This window comes from Schistocerca gregaria, chromosome 1, assembly GCF_023897955.1.
Source record: "Schistocerca gregaria isolate iqSchGreg1 chromosome 1, iqSchGreg1.2, whole genome shotgun sequence".
NCBI lineage: Eukaryota > Metazoa > Arthropoda > Insecta > Orthoptera > Acrididae > Schistocerca > Schistocerca gregaria.
This window is the reverse complement of record NC_064920.1, coordinates 384,223,377-384,243,910: the sequence shown is the minus strand read 5'-3', so window position 1 is coordinate 384,243,910 and position 20,534 is coordinate 384,223,377. Positions and strand designations below refer to the sequence as shown.

At 36.7% G+C, this 20,534-nt stretch overlaps 1 protein-coding gene across 8 annotated transcripts in view; it reads right to left on the bottom strand.

Annotated features, from left to right (window-relative positions):
• Nucleotides 1–20,534, bottom strand: part of LOC126348550 (metastasis-associated protein MTA3) — a 202,181-nt gene that overhangs the window by 32,366 nt on the left and 149,281 nt on the right. For 6 of the 8 annotated variants that reach the window (XR_007565175.1, XM_050002369.1, XM_050002363.1 and 3 more), the window contains exons 4-13: nt 13,744–13,940; nt 12,713–12,830; nt 8,523–8,725; nt 8,244–8,432; nt 8,014–8,147; nt 7,802–7,905; nt 7,430–7,546; nt 4,322–4,372; nt 3,582–3,646; nt 3,049–3,274 (exon numbers count right to left, since the gene is read on the bottom strand). Coding sequence is in view for 7 of the 8 variants with exons in the window: in XM_050002369.1 (XP_049858326.1) it covers nt 3,049–3,274; nt 3,582–3,646; nt 4,322–4,372; nt 7,430–7,546; nt 7,802–7,905; nt 8,014–8,147; nt 8,244–8,432; nt 8,523–8,725; nt 12,713–12,830; nt 13,744–13,940 (1,404 nt within the window). In the remaining variant the exon portion in view is untranslated. Of the gene's footprint in view, nt 1–3,048; nt 3,275–3,581; nt 3,647–4,321; nt 4,373–7,429; nt 7,547–7,801; nt 7,906–8,013; nt 8,148–8,243; nt 8,433–8,522; nt 8,726–12,712; nt 12,831–13,743; nt 13,941–19,822; nt 19,950–20,534 lie in introns of those variants that run through there. The other 2 variants (XM_050002367.1, XM_050002368.1) reach the window with 2 other exon arrangements.

The window sequence follows — 20,534 nt, the reverse complement described above, 5'->3', positions numbered from 1 at the left end:
CAAGCAAACAAAAGTTCAAGCCTGAGTCAGCAAGCGTGCTAGGTTCAAATTCATCAGGTTTGTGCAAAAAAAGACGTAAGGTCAAATACTTTTCTAACAAGCCTTGTATCTCATTATGTTTGAGGTCAGAATATGGTCTAAGATTCTGCAAGAAATTGATGTCAGGGATATTAAACAGTAGTTTTGTGGATCACTTCTACTACCCTTCTCATACGCATGTGCAAGCTGTGCTTACTTCCTTCCAGTTACTGGGCACAGTTTCTTGTTCGAGGGTCTACGATAAATTGCAGTTAACAAAGGGGATAAGTCACTTACGAATTGAGTATAAAATCTGACAGGGATTCTGTCAGGCCCTGGGGCTCCATTCAATTTTAACAGTTTCAGATGTTCTCCATGCCATTGACACCAAAACCTATTTTACTCATCTTCTCAGTGGTATGAGAATTAAATTGGGACAATACTACTGGGTTTTTCTTTGTAATGTAACATTTGAAAATGTAGTTAAGCAATTCTGTTTTTGTTTCGCTATTTACTGTTTCAGTTCCTGACTCATCCACGAGTCTCTGGACACTAACTTTCAAGCCGCTAACAGGCTTTCCATATGACTAGATGTCATAGTTGCTCTAAGTACTGCTATCCTGAGCCAAAAGTTTCAACTTCCTCACTGAGCAATGATACTATTGTTTCTCTGTCTAGTTTGCTGAATATATCAATCTTTCTGCTTGTTTCAGATGCCCTTTGTGTTTTGGCGTTCATCGTTGCTATAAGTGCTTCATGGTCACTGACATCAGTTTCAATATGGACTTCCTCAAAGAGGTCAGTCAAGTTTGTTGCCATTAGGTCTAATATACCCCGGGTGGGGTACTGAACATCTGTTCTGGGTAGTTTTTGGAGAAGATATTTAGTAATGTCTCACATTATATCTTCTCACACTCATCAGTAATGGAACTATAATTATCCCAGTTGATTGCTGGATGATTAAAGTCTCATCCAATGAGTATAGCATAATTAGGGAACGTATGTACAAGTAAACTGAGTTCCCTCTAAAGTTTTTTCGGTTACATCAGGAGGAGAATCTGAAGATCGAAAGACAGATATTATCCTGATTTTTTGCCTGCCCTTGGCACTGGCTCTTGCCCTTACAACCTAACAGGCTGCTTCGTTTCTATGTTGGTGGAACTGAATTTCTTGTCTACTGCGGTAAATACACCCCTTCCATTTTCCATTTCCCTATCCTTCTGGTATACACTTAAATTTTCCACAAAGGTCCCACTACTGTTAACTTTAGGTAGTAACCAGCTTCCTGTGCAAAATGTTATATGAGATTCAGTGCTTTTTAGGAACACTTCAAACTCGTATTTTGTTGTGAACGCTTTGGCATTTAATCACTAGGATTTTAATACTCTCATCTGCACAAGGCATTTCCTTGTACCTCACACTGAGTCTTCTAGCTCATCCCAGAACCCTCAGAGTCTCTGTTGAAGACTTTCTCTTGCTGCAGAACCAGGGGGCCGTGATCTGTTCTGGGGAAAATGTTGCAGATTGCGAGCTTCACTGAAACACTGTGAAAAAGCTAGTATTCTCAACTCTCTCTGCTAGTTGCCATAATTACTCAAGTATGACCTAGGAACACAGATGGCAGGCATCATCTGTTCCAACATACACCACAATCTGTAGTTGGTTGCATTCTGTTCCCTCAATAGCTGGCACAGTAGCCTCTTCAACATACTGAGTGTACGTAATGTTCTTTCCCATTCCCTGCTGCCACTTACTTAAGTAGTCAAGTTATTTCCCATATTTTCGAACTGCCAATGATTAATAGACCCCCTACTCATTTGTGTTTGGCTCCTCTTGACACAGAACAAAGCTGGATTCCCTGGAACACATTGAGTGATTCCCACTGGCTCAGTTTCAGTTTCGGTGAAGGCGGCACACTCAACTTGTTTCCACTTGTTTCCGAGAGGCATTGATATAACACCCTGAGTCCCCTCCTAGGCCCTGTCTCCCCTGTATATGATGAGGAGACCCAACACTGATGCACCACTCACATCAAGTGGATGGGTAATGATGGGACTTTTATTTCCTGCCGGAGAGACACTGTCTGCAGGAGAGGATAGAACTTAAGGTATCCTTAGTACCTCTGGTACACAACTCTTGGTAGCTCTTCCAACACATCCATTCACAGCAGCTTCCAATTGTTTGACAGATGTTAAGGTGATTTCCAGCTGACTGAAAACAGCAGTGAAGCTGCATAACACCTGGTGTAATGTTTTACAGAAAACTAAAAAATTTATGCCTGCTGCAGTATTTTACTAAGCAGCAAACAAATAACTTTATACTGGCCTTGCTGATGTTCTTTTACTTTATGAGTTTGATATGTTACAAATATTATCTGCAGTCTTTTGGAATTTAAGTAATTTATAACCAAAAATGTGGTCTCTATTATGGCAACAGAAAACTTTGTAAAGTTTTGCTAGTTCTCTGAAGCATTTTTTAAGTTACTGTTACTAAGAAAGTTTGACATCTGTGTTATTTTACAATAAATGTAGACAATACACACTCCTATTAAAAGAGAGAACTAATGTGAAACAATGTGTTACTCATTCACAGTAGCTGTATATGACAAACACAGTAATATGTTCCTGAAAAGCACAGGGTAGTTTACAACCGACAGTTTAACACTACACATTATACCTCAACATCAGCACAAGGTTTGATAAAATTAGCACAAAAAAAGTAAGTTTAAATCTTAAGTCAAGCTTTTGTACTTAAGTTTTTGAAATGAATTCAGGTAATGCACACGATTTTATTCCAAGACAAAGGAAATGCTGGAAGTCTGCTTATATATGTAAGTAAACTAATGTGCGAATTGCATGGATTTTGTTATGCAGCTGACTTTGTCCTCCCTTTTACACTAGCATGCCAAAGATGACAATATCACGTCTAGTTAACACCATATTATTTCAGGTTTTTATATAACTGGTCAAAAAGGAACTCGCAAATACCCAAGTTATGTAAAGAACATACTCTTAAAATAGTACTGCTTACATTCCTGCTTGACGTGAGCAACATTGATAGGCCAAAAAGGCGCTCTGGCTGCATGGCGAGGTTGTATAATGTGCCTGCAAAGGCGACGAGAGAGTCTCGTCAATGGAGTCGTGCACAGGTAAAATGCTGTGCGGGTTTTCATGATGGGCCTCGGTGAACCAGAACGTATTGCCAAACCGTGAGCTGTGGCATAGTGCCTTGCCAAGTGTGCCTTCAGTTTGAACTCCTGAAATCACAAAAGCACATATTTTGGTAAACTGAGAAAAAAGGGAAAGCTTTTTTTAATTAACAGTATTCTGTTTGGATCACATGTCGACACAGGCATTCAATAGAATATAGAGATTTTTAATGAAAGATCTTCCCCATACAAAGAAGTGATTTTCTTAAATACATGCCAGGATTTCTAGAATATTTATACAGTTACTCTCTTTTCCCCATATTTAGCATATTTTTAGAGATTTTTTAATCTTGTTTTTACCCAATATCACACCAAAAAATTATGAGTGAAAAAACTGAAAATATAAAGGACTTACTTTTCCACAATTCACTAAACTACACCTGTGTGGTCGATGAGAAGTCAAGTTTGATGGTGCCCTCTCTGTAACAAAATGACAGATTTTGTGATTACAAAATAGTTAGCCTGCATAGAATATCGCCTTTTCACAATTTAGTTTATCTCTCTTTCTCCAGATATGAGATTAAATATTCACAAAAACTTACAGTTAATAATTTATTATTATCACACAAGTTGTACGAGCATCTGACATTTATAAGCTATTTTCTTCTGCTCCCACAATATCTTTCAGGTAACAGTGTTGCAACAGCTTCCCACGATAACAGCTTTATAAATAATAAGAGCGAGATGAACAAGCCCAGTAATATCAAATCTATTAACAGTGAGATACACTGATATTTACTGTCAAATATAATTTATGTCTGATTCACATTTCAGAATTTAGTGGACAAACTTCAGTGATAGAACTACTTAGCTGCTGCAAAATCATATCTCAGCCAATATGAAAACTACAATCTGAATGTCGTGAGTAAGAACTGCTGAAGAACACAAAAATAGAGACAGACAGATCTGACTGCAATTTAGAGACAAAAATTCAGCACAAAAAAAAGGACTAATAACCCAAAAAAATTGTAGAAACTGGCCTGTCCCCGATGTGTTGATGTGGATGCGACCAGCTTCATGTTTCCTGAACAAAAAATAATATTGCTATCTTTTCAATTATAAGCAGTACTACTAATGAATATTATAAATGATTACCTTCATCAGACATGTTTCCAGACTTCTTTTTACTGTCAGGGTCATTTTCTCCTGCAGACACAAAAAGGAGACACAATATCAAAAAATGAAATAATGCACTAAAAACTTTTCTAGTGATGATATAAGGTTAGAATGGAATATTAATACTTCAGTGCATGCTTAAAGTAGAACAAGAATGTGTCATAGGTCTAATTTCCAGAGATGTTTCATAGGAATCAACATTCTACGCCAATGTTCAATGTTACACTAAAGCAGCACTCTGAATGGAACTTCAAAAAGAGTGCAACAAGAAACAAAAACTTATACTGTGGAATTTAGTTATAAGCTCTTTCAAAAATTATTCATCTTAATAATTAAATAGAACAGAAGGAAATAGTAAGAAGTTGCTGTGGATCACAAATTAACAAATCATTTGTAGGGACAAGCACCCACAACAAGCTATAAATGAAGATTATGGGTAAATAAAGGCTAATTTACAAGAAGACACTAGGTTCCAAAACTCACTTCATGAAAATACTTTTCTGAAACTGACCTGTAGGCACAGTGACACCACAGTACACTTCAGTTAAAAGTCGTGTTGTATCTTACTCATGTCTGAAATGAAAGTTTTGACAACTGCATGAGTAATGGTTGAGTTAGCAGTTTTCCACATGGAATACTCCCCAATTCTGGATCGACAAAAGTCTGCTAACTCCGGTCTGCTCATGTATTGTGTCTGGCCACTGCCAAAGTAAGTGACCTACTACAGAAACTTGCATCCGTAGCCAAAGTGACTGTTGTGCCATATTACGTTGTGTCTCAAATTAATACATCTCTTGATAAGCTGGCGAGGCAAACATTAAAGAATACAGGAACACTTTGAGAAGAATTCAGAATTTTTGCAAAGATAATCCTGTGAAATCACCAGGGACTCCTGGTAATTCAGAATTTTCAGTTTAACAGTGATTGGAAATTGTCTTCCCCATTGTCTCAATTACTTTAAAATTGTCATTTTGTTTGTGAGTAAAAGCACTATTATTTGCCGTAGGAACTACTGGTACTGTTTGCCTTACAAGGAGAAGAACCCAGAGGTGGGATGGAATTTTTGAAACCACCTATGCAGTTGAGCAGATTATGGTCCCAGGCATTATTTCACACACTGCAATTATTTACCTGTTATTTGCAAGTAATAAGAAACATTGCATTTCCTGTGATCCACTAAATGACTAAAGCTGCAATAACAACACCAATTTCTGAACCCCATCTTTTGCATAGTAGTTCACTTTTTTGGCTGGTATACTGCCGCGTGTCACTTTTTAAATATCTTTATAGAAATTACTGTCATCATTATTTTAATTCAATTAATGGCTGATGCAATGTGAATATGATTCTCCCAAATCTTCCTGCAAAGACAGACATTGTGATGAACAACACTCCATATGGACAAGTGGACAAACGTGATATGAAGAGAAAGGCCACACAGTTGACTACTAGCTATCCTATGTTGAAATGCGGTGGAACTGGCATGGGCAACAATGAAATGGTAGTTTAGAAAGCTCAACATTTCATGGGGCACGTCCAATGACACTCTGTTTAACGGCTGCTGACTGGGAAGGGTGGTGAAGGAAGGTCCAACAACTGGAAGAAGACTACTAGAGTCACAAAGATGCTGTTGAACCCATAATAAACAAAATCATTATTGAAACTGTGGAATCACATAAAAGTAATAATAATAATGAACTATGCACAGATGAGGAATATAACAAGACTGATTGTAAAAGCTTTTAAGTTTGCTTACAATTCAGAATTACATATGGCAATAAATGTTGAAAATTTTAATCATTCTTTTTTGTGCCATGAGAACAGATAGGAAATTTGTAGCAACAAGCATCACCATTCAAGACTAAACTATCAATCTCGATTTTATGAATCCTGTGTGCTTCTGTTAGGCTCCTGTGTCAACTTTTACTTTCACAGAGGTGTCATATGCAGCGGCTGGCAGTTGGGAAGATGGCCAATAGAAGACACTTGTCAACGCCACTTGAAGCATAAATAAATACATGAACAGACATCTGATGCCAGCAGTTTGTGACATAAGTATGGCTAGAGTCTCCCCACCCCAACCACCTGCCCCACACTAAGCCTGTATGCTGGGAGCCAGTGAGCAGACCTTGCTTCCTCCACTTCCCACAGAAATTATTCATCTCCTTATGAGCAGACTAAGATACTCAAGAATGGAACAATTTCTTCTGTTCCCAACTTCATATTGTTCCTATGCTGCTGATACAAAATCTAGCCTCAAAAACATGTGCAACTAAAATTCCATGTCATCGAAGTTCAAACAAGCTGGAACTGCTTTGCTTCACCAACAACTTGCGCAACTACATGCTGCTCCTGTTCAGTGGCCTGGAAGCGCAGTTCACGAAACCTAGAGTTGTCGCGTAAACTCTTTTCATCCTTTATCTAAACTCATTTAAATGTATGGGTGGAGGGTTGTGGAATAGCTTCCCTTTAATGAAGCTTTATTTCATCCTTTCCTCCTCGCTTGCCATTAACTGTAGTAATAGGAATTAGTAATGGGAGATTTCTCAATTTCATCATCACACAGACATGCATTCCTGAAACCTTTAGGTATTCAAATTCTGAAGATTTATTTTACACAAATATTTGTTTGTAGAGCTTTACTTAATTTCCTACCAATTCTGACTGTTCATTAGACAATAATTTATCAACACAAGTTTTGTTTTTAAAGAACTCTTACCAATTATGTACCTAGTGATCTAGTAATAAATTGAAAGCAACTACAAAATATTATAATAATTTACTAAGGCCAATATTAAACTACTTGTACCGTTAATGTTTTTCTACATATACCTGCCAGAAAATAATTTGGTTGTTGAGCCAACCAACAGCTTGATGAAACTGCAATGTTACTTTAGAGTACTGTGTATAAATCTAGAATGATTTCCAAGCAACACTTCTTCAGTTGCATGCATGTTTTTGTGCATCAGTATCTTACCCTCACAGTTTATTCTTTTGGTTTTATTGTATTTAAAAATGAAAATTTAAATTTATTTTCTTTACAATGTGATTCAAAATTCACTATATCAAAAATTAGGGATATCTTACCAATTCTTGATGGTACTTTGAGCCCACCATACTTCTTCCAATACAGCCAACAGTTGTGACACAGTTTACACTGCATGTGCGATGGTCCCCAGGCATACCACTGACTTGAGACAGTACCTAAATAAAAGGGTACACTTCCTATTAGAAAGAAACCACCCTCTCCCTGCCAGTAAAGTAAAATGTCATGCAACACTGACAACGACAGATACAAATTCCTCGTTTCTTCTTCATACTTCACATAAATATGGTTATAAAAGTAAGTTATACTAAAAATGAGTATTTCTACAGAAACAGTATTTCAGTTTGTTTTACAGTAACATATGTAAAAATTTTATATTTAAATCCAAAACAAACACATATAATTGACATTACCACTGCAGGATTCACAGGCTTTCCCACCAACAGCAGCTTCACCATTACTGCTACCATTAACAACATTCTTATTGTTGTTAATTACAGCTGGATTGGGTTTGTTGCTGCAAACACAATAAAAGAATACATTAAAATTCTGGAGAAGGTACAAAATAAAGAGTAGTAAAGGTGTCCTTGACAATTTTGAAGTATTGTGTGGGACTAATACTCACTAGTTTGGAATGTAAACCTGTTTCAGTTTAGATTCTGCTTCGACAGCTTTCACCCGCTTCTGCTGCACGTAACGATCTGTGGTTTTCCACATATAATAATACTCTATTATGTTTTTCAAAGTCTTCCACGGAAGCTGGAACACAAGCGTTCACAATAAGCCAAACAACACATACATAGAAATTAGTTTGCGAGTTGCTGAGTAACAGGAATTCATATTCAAGTAACTCACAAAATCTTGCCGAATATCGTTGAAGTCTTTTCCATATTTTTCAAGAGCCTCTTCAAAGAGATTTGCCTCAGATGCAGACCATTCTTCCATTTCATCACGACATAGTACAGGACCGGTAGATGGAATCAGTGAACTAATAGCTTCTGCTAAATTGTATGAATGTTTATGTAGTGTATCCATTGCATGGAACTGAAATGAAGAAATGTATACCAATTCAACCATAATGTATTAAACATACAACTCAGCTTAAAATAAGTTTCAGCCCATGCAGATTCTTACCAATGTGATATCTCTTGACGCTGCGGCTGCACTCATGTGAAGACTAGGCTGCTTCACAGAACTTGAACAGTCGAGTGCCCGTGCAAAGGTTCCAACTGACCTCGATATTACAAGAAATTGGTCAATTTGCCTATCATTCAGATGGTGATTTGGTGTCCACACCAATGTTTCTAATTCTTCTAGATTCCTTGTATCCTCTTCGTCTGCAATTTACGAACAAATGTGAAACGACACTGACTATTGCTACTTGTCTGACAATGGCATCTGCAAGATCTTATATTTACAACTAATATAAGTAGTGTATGCATCACATTTTGTAGGCGAATAAATAAATCTTGGTAAGTAATGAGTGTGTGACTTTTCTAGGAATTGCATACATCGAATGGGAGTGAACTTAAGGGTGGAAACAAATACATATATTTTGTAATATTGACCAGAAATGTGCATGGTTTGAAAATTTTTCATACAATAAAAGGCAAAAGTGCAATGCAGTCCACAACTTCTCAGGATACAACAGGAAGAGAATTCTTCCTGCATTGTGACTTTCGTTTGCGTTCGCAGAAACTCTATTTTCTTGGACCAGTACTTGAGCAAATGGACAAAATATATCAACTTACAAAAAATATAGAATTTATCCTTGTCAAGATTAGCATCATATGGGATAACTGACCTTTTCTTGGCGTGAATAAAACTGAGTTTGGAGGCTTCAATGGAACAAAAGTCTTTATTGTGGTAACAGTGTCTGCCAAATAGATTGGACAAGTGGTTACTCTTTAAATTCAGTAGGAAACAAAACATTTAACTCACAGGTGAAATATTCTGAATGTACATGTAACTCAGAACGGGCAAAGACAGAAAAACAGTCGTTCACGCTGCATCCCTGACTGACTGAATCAAGGATGGAACATACAAAATCTTATAAAAATTCACAAAATCATATAAAAATTCGGATGACAAAAAATAAACAACACAACATAATGTAAAAGCGTGTTATGAAACACAGTGTCCCTGGTGGTTGGCACGAACGCTATTTGACAATTCAGCTTATTTGTTATCATACACCCCAAGATTGCACCACTGAACAAAATGGTATCGCAGTTGGTGCGAACTCCGTAGCACATGAAACATCCTAAATTCAGCAAGCTCTGTCAATTTTACAAATGGTGAATAATTTGAATAAATTAATTCATAGCAAAACTCCTAATAGTTATCAAATCATTGTGGACCTACATGATTTGTTGTAACCTACTGCACTATGAAGCTCATTCTTATCACTGTGTGATACACATAGCCTGTTCTCTGCAGTCCCTCACTGTTTCTGTGATCTTCATGTCAAAGTTTATACTGATTATTAATCATGCTGTGGAGAAATATGTGCTGAATAAGCAGATTAAGAAAGGAAAAGACCCAGCATGGTTTAATAAAAAAGAATTTGGAAAATGCTGAGGAAGCAGAGATCAAAAACCAATGTGGAAATGTCAAAAGGAAAAATTTAATAGAAGAGACTTGCGCATGATAGAATAGAGCGGAGAACTGCATTAAACCAGTCTTCAGATTAAAGATGACAACATGTATAAAAAGATTAGAATGTGGATCATACAAAAACTTTCGCTGCCATATCTTAGTGACCATTTTGCAGAGAACTCAAGAAAACTCTGATCCTACATAAAACAAATGTTTGTATTCAGTCACTCATTGACCAGTCTGGTGTGGTAATAGAAGACTGAAAAAGGAAAGTTGAAGTTTTAAATTTCATGTTTAAAATATCATTCACATAAGGAATCATACAGATATACCATAATTTGGCCAATGCCCAGACCCCCGTATGGACGGCATAGAAACAGGCATCTGTAGCATTGAGAAGCAACTGAAAGAGGTGGAAACAAATAAGTCACCGCTCGCATGGCATCCCAATTTGGTTCTACAGAGAGTACTTTCTTTGGAGCACTCGCACCTTACTTAGCTTGCATTTATCGTGAATATCTAGCCCAGTGCAAAGTATCAAGTGACTGGAAAAAAGCGCAGGTGACTCCTGCATATAAGAAGGACAGAAGAACACACTCACAAAATTACTGACCAATATTATAACATCGTTTAGCTGTAGAATTTCAATGTAACAAATTCTTCTTCTTGTCCTCAAATCAGCACGGATTTAAAAGTATTGTTCATACAAAATTCACCTTGCCTTTATCTCGCACGTTATCCTGTGAACCATGGAATGAAGGGCAATATGTAGATTCCATAAACCTAGATTTCTGGAAAGTGTTTGACACAGTATCCTTCCATAGACTTAAAGAAGGTCCAAATATATTGACCAGGTTCTCAGATATGCGAGTGGCTGGAAGACTTCTGAAGCAATAAAACTCAGTAGGTTGTCCTTAATGGCCAGTGTATTGTCAGGAGTGCCCCAGGGAAGAGTGGTAGGACTGCTTTTTGCTCTCTAAATACATAAATGATCTCATGGATAGGGTGACCAGCAATCTGTGAATGTTTGCTGATGACAATGTAGTATATGGGGGAGTATTGTGGTTGAGTGGCTGTAGAAAGATACAGAATGCCTTTGACAGAATGTCTATTTGAAGTGATGAATGGCAGCTTGTTCTAAATGTAGAAAGATGTAAGTTAAAGCAAATGAGTAGGAATAAACTCTGTACTGTCCAAACAGAGCAGTAAGGGGTTGCTGCTTAAGAAAGTAGCATCAGTTAAATACCTAGGTGTAATGCTGGGAAGTGATACAATATGGAACGGGCTGTAGTCGTGTTGGCGTCGAGTCGATTTCTGACAGCTGCAGTACGATAATATGATTTTGTAAATCTCTTTATGGCGATACCTCAGTGCTGTCATAGGTCTACAGACGGTTACTGTTTTCACTTTCAGCCACTTGCTGTGGGAGGATGGTAGTAGAGAAGGCAAACAGTTGACTTCTGTTTATTGAGAGAGTTTTAAGGAAGTGCCGCTCATGTACAGAGGAGGAGACCAGGTATAGAACACTAGTGTGACTGATTAGTGAATACCGATGAAGTGTTTGGGGTACTCACTAGATTGGATTTAAGGAAGAAATCGAAGCAATTCAGAAGCATGCTGCTAGGTTTGTTACCAATATGTTCGATCAGCTCATGTTGATGCTTCACGAACTCAAATGTGAACCCCTGGAGGGAAAACTTTCTTTTCACGAAACACTTGAGAAAATTTAGAGAATGGGTATTTGCTGCTACTGCAAAACAATTCTAGTGCCACAAACATATAGATGGTTTTCTTTTCTTTTCTTTTTCTTTTTTTTTTCCTACCTCCATTTGCAAGTGGAATAGAACCAGAAATGAACAGCAACAGTACATGGTACCCTCTGCTATACACCATATGATGGCTTGTGGAGCAGATCAAACTGCTTCATTAAACAACCACTTCATTTAAGAGTTTTATTAATTCTTTACAAAAGTGTGGTACATAACTGACATTCTTTGATACTTAATACCACTGAATTCATTACAGGAACTTAAAACTAAGAACAGGTATACTTGCACAGAAAATAAATGCCAGACTAAAATTTGAAAGAATTTATTCGTAGAATAACAGCAGCAGTGCATACAGACCTGTAACTTATATTTGACAGATATCCCTCTTCCCTATATACATAATGTACATTACTAGTTCTGAATCCAAAAGACAGAAAAGCTGCATCTCCACAGAAGAAATACTTTCACTGAACATTGTTAGTTCTAATATGCCTCTACATACACTTCTCCATAATCTTCTTTGCATACAACTGTGCAAATGGGAATTCACAATAGGGCAATCAACAGGACTCTTTCTGCACAGAATAACTACCTTCAGAAAAATGCCCCTCTTATCAATGAACCTTTAAGTTGGACACAGGGCACGGGGCTGTTGACTTTGAAGACACTTCAGCTAAATTGCTGTCTCTCTTAGTTTTAATCTGTGGCAAACGTTTGTGTCACATATCAAAATGCAATATAGTTACCAACTTAAAATTTTTTATTCAGTTGAAACACTACAGTAAAATAGAATTTTAATCATTTCAATGCACAGCTGTACATGCCAGGGTAATATACAGCTTAATGCAGTCTGTACACTGCATATCAAACTTCACAAAATGCTGTATTTGTTTTAAGGGATCCATTTGTAAATACTGCTGTAGCTGACTAACTACTAGATTAAGCTAGACATCTAACCTTCTCTAAGCAGAGGTGTTGGTTCTGCTTGGTATCTGCTACCGACTCTTATCTCCCCCTTATCTGCAAGAAGTGTTTTGTGTGTTGGATCAAATACCAGACAATAGAAGAAAGTATCCTGGAAAGAAGACAGAAAGAAACACAATTTGAAACATTTTTTTATTGTTAAAATACTATAAAAGAGTATTGTCAAAACAACCAAAAATATAGACATACAACTTTAATGACTAAGTGAATGTGTTAATATAATATTTCCACAATCTTTCAGAATCACAAGTTACTCTTGTTAGGCACATAAGAAATAAATGAAGTCTAGGAATGGTGTAGTGTCAAGGATTGCAAGCACAAAACTTTAGAATCTAAATGAATTCAACCCTCTTGTCAATTTATTTATTCCATTTTGCATTTACTTTACTAATAATGAGTGACATGCCTGTATCTCATTTTTCCTGGTGTAGTACTGGCTTTGTAAAAGTAACCTATTTCTTGATCAATAAATTGTCTCAAAAAATTGTTAGATCCATAATGGAATGAAACAATAGCCTATTTGGGATTAAAAGGCATAGTTAAAATTTGGCTATTTTTGGTAAATAAAAACCTGATTAGAAATTCAGCATTTGAAACTAAAAACATATTTATTTTACAACCAAGTGATACTGTATCAATACAGTAATCAGAGCAATATCTCCTACTTAACAAAGGCACCCCTACAGATCCAAATTGACACATACTGCTCACCAAGCAGAAGACTTAACACAGAAAGGCTATAAACTTCTGTGTTCATTAATGTAAAATTTGCAACTTATGCAGGTGAATGGAAATGAGAAAACTTTGCTTTCTAAGTAGGTTTTACACATACTGATAGCAGTTCTTCAATGTTTAAGATACATTTTTCCACACCAAAAATTATGTCCCATTCACGTAATTTGTGATATATTTCATTAGATATGTATTAGCCTGTAAAAATTGTTTCACAGAACTTATTTTACAGAAAAAAGTCCTTTGAATCTGTAGTACATATGGAGACTCACGTCTTTATTGAGATAGCTGAGTAAAGACTCAGTTTCATTTAGTAAGGTAACAGAACATTTCCCCCTAATGTGTGTGGCTGGTAGAGTTTCAACCTGACGTGACAGGAATAATTCTCTATGCTTTAGCTGATGACGTTGTTTTCCATTCAACAGCTGGTGATCCTTGTCACGGCTGTCACATTCCTCTTCTAAGGCACCTGCAAAACACAAAAACAACAAATTTAGAGAACTGCCAAACACAAATGCTTCAGTCACTGTCAAAAAAAATTCCCATACAACCGAGTACAGAAGTATTAATCTTCTCATTACAACATTAAGATACCGGAAGAACTCAAAGTGTGATAAAAGTGACAGACAAAAATTAGAATGATGACAAGATTCATACACAATAAAAATTCATTGCCTATCAATGGCTTAATACATACATACAGTGGGAGGGGGGGCTCAGACTCTTTCACGTCTAAGAAATATTGAAGTGAAATTCAGACATATTATGTTGTCAACATTTTGCCAACTGGCCTACATTTCTTCCCATTGCAAATTGATTAAATCTTTCAATCGACATTTGATATATTGCTCACTAATACAAAAACAGAAAGACGTGAAGTAGAGATGTAGAAGAGTGCGAGTTAATATAATTCGCTACTTACTGGTGTTACTAACAGTAGGCCAGCAAAAGGAGTCAAAAGACACCTTTCAACTTTTACTTCCAAAATAATTAAATCAGTTTTTAATACTCTTCCACCCAACCTATTGACTTTTCCTCATTTCTTCTACTTTCGGCAATAGTGCACTGCAATTTTATAAATTTTCATGATTTCATGGAAATTTCATGAAGTACACCTAGAACAGTGGGAGAAGTCAATCGATCTCTTGTGTAACTCTGTTAGAATACTTGTGTCCTCATTACTGCAAAGGTACATGCATTGCGGATTGTTTTGGGCAATGAACTCTGGCTCTAATGGTAATGTACATCATGTTGGAAAGCTTTCCATGTTGGAAATTGTAACATAACTTTTCATAAATGTTTCATGTGTAGCTCGCTACTCACCTCATCAGTGAGTGTGGTTTTACTTTTTTTTTCTTATTATTACGTTGAGTTACTGCGGTCTTACAAGAGAGGAGATTGTATATTCTAGATAACTTGGATACTGTATCAGAAGGTGGCTTATCGAATTCAGGTGATGACTGTCTACCAGAGGCAACTGATTATTAACCTAGAAGAAGAGTTGCTTTGAATGTATTGAAGGAGACAGGATGCTCCACTGCATATGCCAGCCACAAAGGGATGACTCAAACAGCAGTTTCTCCCTACTTCTTTTTGATTAATAAGTGCTCTAAAACACACAGAATCGAATACTTGGAATAAAACAAAAAAAATCATTTGGACAGTAACACTGGAGGACTTGAAGGCAGTGACTTATCATGTATGCCGGAGGTACTTCTTGTGCTACAGGTTTGAGACTTTTGGTCATGTTACTGGGGTCCTAATTTTATCAGGACAAAAAGACAACAGAAAGATTTCTCCAATTTTATGGGAAGTCATCCTGATCACAATACATTCCTTATGAAATGGTCACTCTTATTTCTGAAATGTGGAATAACTTCATACAAAACTGCCTCGGCTATTACCACTCTGGTGAAAATATTACAGCTGACGTGTACTTATTTCCAAGTAAAGCAATTTGCAGGTTTACACAGTTTATGACAAATGTAACTTTACAAATATGATCACAAATTTTTGATGGTTGCAAATGTGGCATCCAAGAACATTTGCAAAACCTTTCTGTACCTCAGTAAGAATTGGGAGAACATGGTGTTCCTTGCCTCATGGAGTCATCTCTAATATTACAGCTGACATGTACTTATTTCCAAGTAAAGCAATTTGTAGGTTTACACAGTTTATGACAAATGTAACTTTACAAATATGATCACAAATTTTTGATGGTTGCAAATGTGGCATCCAAGAACATTTGCAAAACCTTTCTGTACCTCAGTAAGAATTGGGAGAACATGGTGTTCCTTGCCTCATGGAGTCATCTCTAAATCAAGAAGAAATGTGACAACAGGTAACTCCTTTTCATCCCTTCAGATTGCCAAGAAACTTCAACATAAGAAAACATCATTAGTGGGAACAATGAAGAAAATTCACCAAAATCTCCCAAACTATGTGAAGAAGACTGATGAGACAAGTGCACCTTGACAGTGTACCAAGTGAAAAAGATACTAATGTTATTCTAGTTTCAGACCACAAAAATATTTATAAATCACAGTATTAATTTTGGTTGGTACTGATCATCTTCCATCTTCTTCAAATACCAGCAGACACACATACTGTGTCTGCACAGGCCTAAAGATGATCATCACTAATTGAAGTAATAAATAGATTCATAAATATTTTCATGGCACATAACTGGAATACAAAATATATAAATATCTTACTAAATCACTGACAAATTCTGCTCCAACTATGTCGCATCTCATGATGAATGTCATTATTCTCATAAAACTACATTTCAAAGTAGCACTGAACAAAGAGGGAAAGAAGAAACCCAATGCTGTTACCTTTTATAATGTAATAAAGTATGGTCTGGACATTGTATAGCAAATAATTCTCAATTATTCAACTAAAGTTGCCAACAGGATATAGCTGATTCATGTCTTTTATAATATCCGAGATATGGCAGTAATAAATGAGTGGATCATCTACAATCAAATAGTCAAAAATAATCTGAAAGGAAGGTGTTTATTCTTCTGCTGGTAAATGAACTTAGAAATGGGAAACAAGGAAGAGCAAGACAGAAACTAATCGAACAAATAAGTGGCTGTAGGAGCAGTCAAATCAAAAAATTGAAAGAAGTGTCAAATGTATGTTTGCAAAGGAAATTAAACCAATTACATCTGAGAGAAGCGCAAGAAAGCTGTGTGCAGAAAGCACGCATGAAAATTATTAAGGTTCAATGCTTTAATTTCAGTATTTCAAAACAAACAAGTGAAATAAATTAAGAATGCTAGGATCTTTAGAAATGTGTCACATTTCTGAGTAGCTGAAAGGAAAACATATAGGTTTAACTTTTTATCATTTTGTTGATTTTTAAAGTGTCTCATTAGGGGACCCCTTCCCACTGTTCTAGGACTGCCACTTTGACTGCTGTTCTAGTACTGAATTAGTCATCAATGAAGCTGCTTTTGAAAATAACAGACCTAAGCTTCTGATGTTGGTTAATGTTTGGTGAACAAAGTTGTAGTTTTTTTGTTTGTACAAAATAACTTACAAGAGTTAGAGGTCATAATAAAGTGTTATTTTGAAGGTAGTTACATATTAGTGCTCTGATATAAAATTAAGCCCTATCACTAGACCACCAGCCAAAACATTCTGTTTCCTTTTGTTGCATACTACAACGAATTCAAATGTCTAAATAATGTCTTCAGTTCTGACTACTTGGAACACAATGTTAACATCAAAACTGAGCTCAATATCAAAAGAAAAACTGCCCAGCATGAAAAAGATGATCTACTGCTCCAATGGTAGCACTGCACAATAAAAACTGAAACAATGCTCAACACACACAACCTATTAAAATGTTGATGCAGAATGGCACTAGTTTGACGCTTCATATGGTTAAGGTGCTTTGATGGACTTTGGGGCACTGTCAAAAGATGTGCTTCTAAAGCAATTTTAGAAGAGGAATGCTGGAAAAATTAAATAAGATTATTGCCCCAGTTGAATACTTCAAAAACCATCTAAGGGGCTCTCTCATTCAGGTATTTGAATTTCAAGCTGCAATTAAGCCATCATCTACTGGTTAATCAAGTATGCAAACCATTTCTGAACAGCATACATGCTTAGAGGATTTGAATTCCACTGAAGCTTGATTGTTTACAATTGCCTTAACCAATAGCAGCAGTTCTAAAAGTTGGTGGAAAGTTGTTTGCTAGATTGATGGTCCTTTTCAAGAATGCAAATTCGAAGTTACAGCTCTCTGTTCACAGGAATCTGGTATTTCATTCTTCTATTCCTTATCTACAGCCTGGAAACTTGGATGTGCCGGCTAATCACATTCAAAGAAAGGATGTCTACTGGAAGATTCTACATACTGATCTCAGATGAGATGATAAGAACACTTCCTATTAAAAAATACATATAAATGGAAGGCATCATACAGGAAAGGTTCCTAGTAAAATACTTCAAAGTGGCTTTGTGTAGCATTTTTATTTTTATTCTCAGAATCAGAAAATTAATTGGCAGCTCTTCTAATAAAAATACAGATGATGATGATTAAAGTCATTCCTGTGCAGCAGTTTTTCTATTTCAGATAACTCGTATTACTTACATATTTTACCAGGTATATAGTACACTTGTTTTTTGAACGAAAGCATTGGTTGTATTGCAGAAAAACAATATTACTATTTTTATTTTTCAAGAACACATTTAAACAACTAGCATTATATTATTACATTCATGGCAAACCATGGCTTACACTAACACCTTTACACTGACACCACTTCCATGTTCCTAGCAGGGATAGTTTTAAAGTTTGAGCAGTTCTGTTTCATTGTACCTTCAAAAAATGAGCAAACTTTTAATTTCAAACATAAATGAACTGTGTGGGATGCAACAAAAGATTGTGAAATATTGTTCTTTTTTTAACTCTATGGGGCACATACATTGGTCGATTTGATATGGGCTGATCCATGTATTGGTGAGGTGATGGGGAGGTGGATGCAACCCTAAGTCAGTCTCGCCAAGACGGAAATTAAAACACACGGCAATTATTATTTTGGGAGCATACTTTTGAATGATATTCAATGGGCACATAGACTAATAAGTTTTGTATCACTATAAAGGTTTCGTATTACTCTTGGGTCTTTGGCGTAAATGGCTGAATAGTTCTCACACAACATTAATTACTCACTTGCAGCCACGCACCCGTTTTAATTCTCTTCAAGATAAATATACCAACTATATGAGTTAATTCGTAATTTTCTTTCATTTACTTAATAAAGCCTCGTGAAATGCTTTTATTTCACTCCATAATATTTTTAATGATAAATTTAATAATTTTCTTTGTAAGACAACTGACTGGCTGGGCGGCTCGCCAGTGGCGAGTCTCTGGTTAACATGCATTGGGGAAACCTACGTTACTTTCGAGTCACCCTGTGTCGACAAAACAGCGTCAATAAGGCGAGGGGCCGCCGCCGCTGCTGCTGCTGCTGCTGCTGCTGCCATGGTTGCCGCTGTACAGCGGCGAGAAAATGAGTATTCGTTCGTAGTCAGTCCTCTTTGTGACACTCCGCTCTCCGTTATTTACGTCGTTCCTTGACACCTGACATTGTGTAAACACCTGGAATACTGTGACGCAGCGATTGGGATATGCCGATGGAAAACTATGGTAATGACGTATATGCTTTGTAACGGCTTCCGAGATGATAAATTGGTTAAGTCCTAAGGAGATTTCAAAGAAATATCAATGAAACAAAGACTCCATTCGTCGGTGCAATGTACATACCATTCCAACACTTGTGTAAGCTGAAAATCAGAATGTGCAGAGTCCTTCGCTGAAGGTAAAATGAAGCCACGCTTTCAAGAATAAAATAATTAATAAAAAAAAACTTTTTTCGTGGCTGGAACAGTGGGTGCCTCTCGGGAATGCTTCGTTCTCAGTTCTAGTGAAACTGGAATTGTGGATGTCAAATAGAAGATAAACCTATGCCCAACCCAAAAATTTTGAAACGATGCAGTGCGTCACTAGGTACAATCCTATTAGAGATTGCATGTTCTGGTTTTCCTCCGGTCTTCGAGCTATTTCTCCCGTCACTTAACAGTGGGATTGGGGGGTCGGGGAAGGGGGCGCAACGGTTGAACTTGTAAGTAACCTATATCTTACAGCAGGGGTAATCAACACTTTATACCTACGCTCTACTTTTGTAGATCTGTTAGTAGTAAAATTTTCTAAACGCCCACTAATTCCACAGTAATGGTAAGTTATAAAGTAGCGAAGAAACTTTACACTATAAAATTTATACAGCAGCGTTCAGCAAGTTAAAGCATATAATAATAACAATAATAATTACCTACCAAATGAAAGTAACTCATACAGCCAGAAAACAGCAGAGCCAAACTTCGCACTTTTTTTATCAACAGAAATGATAACCATAACCGACCGTCTCAGACAAAAAAACAAAAGAAATATAACAAGCAAGCTACAAAACACTTACGGCAAAGGAATAAATAAAAAGATGAGGCGAATTACATAAATGGGTACGGTACTAATAATTCAAAACTCTCACATTTACGAATGACTCATGTGCAGTCGTCCTTTCTGTGGCGTTCTTACTCGTCTGTAAGTGAGCATATGCTGCGAAAGATTATCTACCACATAGTTCAAACTGTCAAAGGTGGAATTATCTGTTTTTACAAGTTCACATACTGCTCCATTTATATGATCTACTACAGTAGGTGAACTTGTAAAAACAGGTAATCCCACCTTTGACAGTTTGAACTATGTGGTAGATAATCTTTCGCAGCATATGCTCACTTACAGACGAGTAAGAACACAGAAAGGACGACTGCACACGAGTCATTCGTAAATGTGAGGGTTTTGAATTATTAGTACCTATTTGGGTAATTCGCCTCATCTTTTTATTTATTCCTTTGCCTTAAGCGTTTTGTAGCTTACGTGTTATATTTCTATTGCTTTTTTGTCTGAGACGGTCGGTTACGGAATGCATACTAAGCACCACATGCGCAATGTGTTTATATTTTCCCCAAAAGGGACGTACACGGAGAT